Raw genomic sequence first — 7,655 nt, forward strand, 5'->3', positions numbered from 1 at the left:
AAAAAAATATCAATCTTTTAATCATGTCAGTTACATTTCTATAATATTATATTTAATATATTTATATTATATAGCGGGAGTTGCATTTCTATAATATTATATTTAATATATTTATATTATATAGCGGGAGTTGCATTTCTATAATATTATATTTAATATAATAATTACACACTAAAAAATATTTTTCATATCACTATTAATTTTTTTTAAATTTTTTTTTTAAAAAACATTTTCTATGAAAATCACTTTTAAAAAAAAAACAATTTTCCAAGACTTTAATAACTAGTCAAAGTGGAAATGATCAACCGGTAACCAGTCTGGTAGGGAATCATAGCTGGTACAAACCTAGCCTAAATGCTTAGAGATAGTTGGATGTAAATCTAAGAGTTAATTTCCATCTCTTTCTGTTCTCATATGAAAACTTTTATTTTATTTTATTTTGGCTTCGATAATAAAATGTAGTCCCTCTCTCACTCACTAGATCCTGTCCCTTAATCACTTCGATTCGGTTCTAAGTGACTTTGTTAGAGTGTGTTTATTTAAACGATGCGCAACGCATAAACAAATACTCTCTTAGTCCTGTAGATGATGAAGGCATAGCTTGAACTCAACCTTGCTTAGCAACCCTACTGAACTAAACACTGGCTAAAGTTGATGAGGCTTCAATAATATTTTCGGGGTTGATTTTACAAAAGGAGCACGAAATTCTTGGGATGGTTAATCTGTCCATGGCGATACATCTTCACCTTCAACTTAAAATCTATCGTTTCTTTCTTTTGCCGGGACCTTATATTCCGAGACCAGTAATACATATTGCTTTTGGTATCCATGGTAATACACACCCGGTAAACAAGTCTGCATTGTGTCAAACTCAGAGCCGGTCACCATTGATTTGATTCATTTACAACCTCGCATATTGTAGAGGTAACTCGAATGCTCTCTCACAAGTAACACTTTTCAGTCTTCAATGTTAACCAATTTCTTCATTCCTCACACACATGCATACAATGCATTAGCAGTGGCTGTAGCAGTTATAGGGTTCAGCCTGTATAAGAATCCACCTTACCTTTTCATAATCAATGATTAGTGTTCAGCTCCAACAGCAAGTATGTTTGCTCCAAAATTATACAGAAAAACTATCAACACGCTGTAGTTCCTTAGAAATCCTGATGCATACAGACATGGGACAATCTGTCTTGATTGCATTTGAAGCAATGTGCGACCTGCTTGTAGCATATCCCTCCTGAAACAACCAAAACCCTACAGGCTGTGAGTATTATTAATGTCAATTGGAGATCCAATAGAGACACAACCCCAGGGAAGTTGAATCCCCCAAACCTGGACACCTAATTAGAATAAAAATATAAAGCAGCTTTACCTCCTCAGGGAAACTACATAATTACAAGACAATACATGCTTAAATCGTTTTGACTTCTATCCCTAACAGCTATTCCATGTTTAGAATCTCTAAAAGAGATAAAGCAAGTTAAATGAATGCTGTATTGTCCCATCATGGCTCCTAGCCCTTGGTCAATCACGATAAAGTGTTCCCAAGGAAGAGAAGTATTTATACCTTTTGCATTGCACTCATCATGGTCCTTAATGGAGGAGAATTGATTTTGGCACGGCTTGCCACCTGAAACAATAAAATAGATGACAAATCTTCATTACAATTTGTATATTGCCACATATCTTAGCACAATGAGATAAAAGAGGCCAAAGTAGAAGAAGACATTTGCAAAGAAGACCTCATCCATCTTGATGTATCCAGATTTTAATCTGGGATCACTTTCATCCAACATCTGTTTCAGAAGTTTTTCCAGATCAGTTTCTGCACCATTTCCTATCCATCCCCATTCCTCAGCCAAATTTATCATTTTACTGATGTAGGCAGCACTATGAAGAGGTCCTGTCCACAGGGGCCCTGAAATAACGAGCGACCTAGAACCCTGGGGAAAACCTGAGATTTAGCATGTATCATAACAATACATAGTTGGAAAAATACTCGTCTGAGACTTATGATGTCATGCACCCTATTGAGAACTGCAGAGCAAGAGATTGTACCACAAGAGAGTAGGATAAATGGAGGAAGCTAGAGGGAAACAGTTCAAATCATGATGTGAGGAGAATTGCAAGTGAAAATTTACATGTGATCCACTGCAAGAGCAACTAATCTGACCAAGTTCAGCCCATGAAAATTCTTGTGAATTTCCACAATTGTTGCAATAGGTGATGAAACCATAATGCCTGTCATTAAAGGTAAAGTCATTTGTAATTAAAAATACCAATAGCATGGTAGAGAATTGAACTCAAAATGCAGTAACATAGCAATTAACAGAAAGACCACCTGTTTTCAAGTAGCTTCCCTCGATTTACTCTGAGCATGACCCTAAAAACAGGTCCATGATACGAGTAGTAAGAAAAAAGTGGTGTGATATAATAGCCAAGCACAGAAGCTTCCCGTACAGCCCCACCTATAAGCATTCGCAAACCAACCTCATTCGAATATGGCATAGGACGTACATATGCTCCAAATGCAGCTAAAGAACTAGACATAAAAGTACACAAATCATAACCGTTCTACTTGAGGCAGTAAACAAGTTACAAACTCATTCAACCATAAGCAATAAAGCATCAAATTTTGACAATCAATGTTCACAGAAAGAAACCAGATCAATTATTAGTGCAATTTTCACTACATATCTTCTACTTTCTAGAATACCAGTGTCCAAGTTTAACAAGCAAACAACAAGACATGGTACTAGCTACTAATTTTAAGTTTTAACAAACAATGCAATTCAGTCTATCAACTGAACTGGACGTCACTTTGTACAAGTAGTTCATGTCATATAAAGAAGTAACAAAATTACTTGAAATGCAGTTCAAATACTCACTGGTCAGGATGGTGACCGCCTGAAGAGTGGCCATCAGTAGAAGTAACATAAAGCAATCCATCAAAACTTATTGTGTTCATTGCAGACCTCAAAAACAAGGAAATATCACTCCCAAACGAATCAATATCAATCAAATCAAAAAACTCCTTTTGCAAGTAACACTCACTCAACACTCTATTAGCATCTAAATGTGTAACAACCCATTTTCTTTCATCCCCAAAACCTCGGTCTACTCTCTTCAAATTATCTAAAATAACCCTCCTGTGCTCATCATTAGCATCATTTGCCAGCACAAAATCCGCTTTCGCTTCCATTAAGTAGCGCAAGGACCGGATTCCACACCCACACATTGCGTCAAGCACCCGTAATTTCCCTTTGGATTGATTGTACAGGGATGCTGCTAATACCCCCAAGTCTCTGCCCTTAGCACTTTCATGGCGAAAGAAGGTCTCTCCGGTCTCAAATTCGAGACCCCTTTCGCTTTGGAGCTCGGATTTGCAGTAAATCCCGTTAATTTGTGGTTTATAATGTTGAATTTTAGGGTTACGGTTTTGAGGTTTGTAGAGAAATGGGGCTTTAGGAGATAGAGTCAACATGGCGGGAAATGTGTTTGGGTTGGGCAGTTCTACTTTTAGTGGAGTTTATATGTCATATATGTATGGATAAAAAAATTTAACTGTATATAGATGAACGGCCCAGATATCTTTTGAACTGAAGAGCAAACCCCACCAGGATTTTGCCGCGTCATCATCAATCTTCCCTCCTTTTGGAACCTCTGGATAGTCGTAGTATAATTTTGTGGTCGAGGGGCTGGCTAGGTCTTAGGTTTCAGTCAGGGAACTGAAAGGTTAGGGTTTATTTTTGTGCGACTTTGAACAGAGAGATGATGAGCCGTTTGTCCTACATGCATGAGGGCAGCAGCAGCAGCAGCAGCAGCGAGAAGTTCAAAGATCTGGAAGGTAATCAGAGCAATAAGGCAAAGGAAAAAAGAAGAAAGAAGCAAATCTGGGTCTTATTAAGGTGAACTTCTTCCTAGTTTTTAAGGTCTTTCTTCTTTTGCTTCCATTTTTAGTATATTGTAATAGATAGGTAGGGAATAAAGACTGCTGGATTTATTATTTGGCCATTTAACTAATTGGTTTTATTGGAGAACTTAGATTTTTTTTGCTGCATTTCCTATTTAATTGTAGTATTTTTACTTGGAATATTTTATGTTTCCTATTTGGTGCAATTTCCTTTGGTTTTCCTTTTCAAAATTTATTCCTAATGCGGTTTTAGGGTTTATTAGAATTTGGTGATAGCATAAGGGCAATCACTTTCTTCTCCTCTTTTCTTTTACCTTTCTTCTCTCCCCTCCTTCCTTATTTGCTTGTCTTATCCTGAATCAGTAAATCCTCAATGGTCAATGCCCACATTGTTACTGTGACTACTGGACTCGAAGTCTGAACTGGTACAGAAGAATTTGGCCTGGGTGGTTGGTTCTTGAAGCAGGGATTGTGATAGAAAAGTTCACATAGTTGTTGTGTAAAAGAACAGTTCCAGCATTATAATTTGTGATTTTAATCAGCAGTGAATTATAATCATAATGGTCGTTCAATAGAAATGCCGAATCGGGTGCCCTCAACTGACCTATAGTTGCAGCATCATGTTTGCTTAGTTTTGAAAAGGTATGGTGAGATATTTGTTCAATTTGGAATTTGGTTATGAACGTTATATGCAATTATATCATTCTTTTTTATCCAAGGACATCATGTAGTTGAGCTTAGCAAAGTCTGTTACCAGAGCACGGAACTATGCCAACCATTTGTATTAGACCTTTGGATTGACAAACATTTGACCATTAGAATTTGGATTGACCTTCAGTATCAACCATTTGTAGCTTTTGTCATGTCTTCGTTGGATAAAGTAACAACTCTCTCTCTCACTCCTTTTGGCAAAGGGGTATCCATTTGTCCTTTCGGAGAACCACAACTTTCCCTCCGTAGCTTGAGACTAGTTGTGCCAGGTCACATTAGTCCTTGGGTTGATGAGCCAACCTTGTTTTTAGATAAAGTAACGTCTATTGCATGACTAAGCCACTTGTGCCCAACTCATGTCATTGAGGATGGTACGGAGAGAATGGATTTTCCTTGTAACTTATAAGGCTATATACAAGTTCACAATGAGATTTAGGACTGTTTTATCAATCTATGGAATACAGCATCATTGAAGCCCGCCCTTCATTTCTCTTGTCGGATTAAGAAGGATGGCCTTCAAGAAAGCTTGATCTCAACTGTTAGGTCTGAAAGATGGCCAAATCATTGAAGTTCACCAATTTATCTTCTATACTCAAGATGGTCTCCCATACAAACTAGGTACTGTAATTGGAAAGAAACATAATCCTTTTACAAGGAAATGCTCTATTTTGTTGGTTCCTATGATACTTTGGTGGATATCTCCTTTGTATATGGTTCATTGTATTCAATATATCGAATATTTGTATCTATGTTGTGACTTCATGAATAAGGTCCTAGCTACATACCTTGTTAGGTCATCCTGAGATGCTTGGGCTATTCATGGAGCTCAATTACATGTTTTAGTCGCAGATTTTAGTTAATTCCAGGAATGCTATATAATATTGCACATTCTCAAACATATCATGTATTTCCATAATTTTCTGTTATGCTAGTATCTGATAATTTTACCAAAAAAGGCCAGAAAATTAATTCAATCAATTCTGCATCTACATGCAATGAATGCAATTAATAGGTGATATCTGGGAACGAGTCAAAACATTTAGCCATGAAGGGAGCTACCAATATACCTTTTGCATAATTTGGACTAGAAAAATAGGGATTAGGTGAGATGTAATGAGAAGTGGATAAAAATTGATTTTTTTGTCAATAATAAAAGCGCTATGTGCATATTTGGAAAACTATTATAACCTTCTTACATTCCATGTTGGCCCATTAATGAAGAAGAAGCCACTTTGCCAAGAGAATCTCTGCAAATTTATGACAGGCAAGACTCCTTTTTTGGCTGTGAAGCCTGACACAAATATTTTACATTTGGACACCCAGCAACAACAAGATTTATCCAAACTTTTCCTTGTTATCTCGCTGGCATTGTTAATTTCACTTATGCTCCTCTACTAATCAACTCGTGAAGCTTCCCTTCAAGTTGAAAAGAAAGGGAGAGGGGTGGAAAATTTATAACAAACTTTTCCTTGTTATCCAAACTTTTCTTGTTTTTATCATCACTGTGCTCTTTTCTTTCTTCAATCCATATTTGTAGAGACCAATTATTTTCCTTGACAGTGCAATCTTATTTATGTTAGTGTTCCAATCTCAAATCCTGTTCTAAAAAATGTGCTCCATTTTTTAAGATAACTTGCAGCATTTTTTTTAATGGTTGTTCCAGATTTTCACTAGTTTAGAACTTTTAAGATATCATCGTATAAGAAGGCTTTGTGAAAAAATCTCAGAAAATGATATGCAGTTCCAGTCTGCAGCCGATGTGAAAGCAGCTTCAACTTCTCATGAAGCATTGAAATTGTTGGTTTGCTTCTCAGCTTGGTGCCAATTTCATGTTTAGTTTGTTTATTCTTAACACTACTAGGGTTTTCTTCATCACTAGTCACCATGGGTTCCTTAATCTGTTATTAATACTGGCTTCTATCAATCTGTATATTTTCTGCTAAAAATATTTATCCTTTTTGAATTTGAAACTTTTTAATCTTTAACTTTCAACATTTTGCTGTACTGATTATTTGTAGTCAGATTTGAAATTGTCAATGGGCCACTGCATGTTTGAGTGTTCTTAGGCTGCTCTTCCTGGAATTGAAGCATCTATCTCATAACTTGGATATGGGAAATCTTCGAAGGAGTTTTTCACCTCCCTCCTTTTCCACCTTAACCTCCTCCTCCTCCTCACTTGGTCCACACCCATTGGAAATTGATTCGGAACTATGGCTAATGGTTGAAAAAAGGACCCAAGAGATATTATATACCATTCAACCTGCTTTTGTTTCTGAGCAGAAAAGGAAGGAAGTCATCGATTATATTCGGAGTTTAATTAAGGGTTATTTTGCAGTTGAGGTGAGATTTGTGCACTGCCTTTCTAGGTGATTTTCTTTTTGGTGGCAGAAATGTTGAATAAATCAGTTTCCTTTTTTTTCTTCCTTTCAGTTTGGAATAGATCTTTCTTTTTAGTGCATACAATCATGTGCCTGTCAGAAGTTTGTTCCAATGTTTTCCTATTGAAATAGTGAATAAACTAATTATGACATGGGCATTCTCATTAGAGACTACTCTCTGCTTTTAGCATTGGAAACATGAGAATTTGAACTGCAATAGTTGATTAGTGGGCTCATCTCAAGTTATTCACCTGGAGGATGACTTTGTTGGGTTTCTTTATCATAAAGCATGCTGTTGTAGCCTTACTGGATGTTGAGATAAGTGTTTAGCCTGAAAATCTATGAGTTATCTACATGTGTCCACCTTTTAAAATTCATGCTAGCTTTCTGAAGTGTTTCACGTAAAAGTTGCTTGATCTTTTCAGCAATAATGAATGCCATTTAGTTGGATACTTATTCTTGGGATTTGAAAGTCGACGCCTTCATCCTTCACATGGATCTGAAATTTTAACACATCTATGTGTGCATATGTACAAGACTATTTACTCATGATTGCTTTTTTCTTGTTTTGGACATTTGACAGAAATAACCAGGGCATCCCCTGTTTGAGATTTTTTTTTTTTTTTTTTTTTTTTTGGGGGGGTGGG

At 36.4% G+C, this 7,655-nt stretch overlaps 2 protein-coding genes across 8 annotated transcripts in view; one reads left to right on the plus strand and one right to left on the minus strand.

The window, feature by feature from the left end:
- Positions 1-961: 961 nt before the first annotated feature.
- On the minus strand, positions 962-3,585 carry LOC105115387 (N2,N2-dimethylguanosine tRNA methyltransferase). 2 transcript variants are annotated; one of them, XM_011012260.1, is made up of 6 exons: positions 2,895-3,585; positions 2,348-2,389; positions 2,148-2,247; positions 1,749-1,949; positions 1,574-1,636; positions 962-1,243 (listed from the first exon to the last, which is right to left on the minus strand). In XM_011012260.1, exons 1-6 carry the CDS (start codon positions 3,488-3,490, stop codon positions 1,124-1,126), a joined length of 1,122 nt encoding a protein of 373 aa, XP_011010562.1. In that variant the 5' UTR covers positions 3,491-3,585; the 3' UTR covers positions 962-1,123. The 2 variants fall into 2 exon arrangements, with proteins under 2 accessions (XP_011010562.1, XP_011010561.1); XM_011012259.1 differs by having other exon boundaries at positions 2,348-2,548.
- Position 3,586: 1 nt separating this feature from the next.
- Positions 3,587-7,655, plus strand: part of LOC105115386 (PAP/OAS1 substrate-binding domain superfamily) — a 9,622-nt gene continuing 5,553 nt past the window's right edge. The window contains exons 1-3 of one of the 6 annotated variants that reach the window (XM_011012252.1): positions 3,587-3,914; positions 4,283-4,561; positions 6,649-6,970. In XM_011012252.1, the coding sequence (XP_011010554.1) occupies positions 6,740-6,970 (231 nt within the window). In that variant the 5' untranslated portion in view covers positions 3,587-3,914; positions 4,283-4,561; positions 6,649-6,739. The other 5 variants (XM_011012253.1, XM_011012255.1, XM_011012256.1 and 2 more) reach the window with 5 other exon arrangements.

The sequence above is a fragment of the Populus euphratica genome, unplaced genomic scaffold (assembly GCF_000495115.2).
Source record: "Populus euphratica unplaced genomic scaffold, PopEup_1.0 scaffold682.1, whole genome shotgun sequence".
NCBI lineage: Eukaryota > Viridiplantae > Streptophyta > Magnoliopsida > Malpighiales > Salicaceae > Populus > Populus euphratica.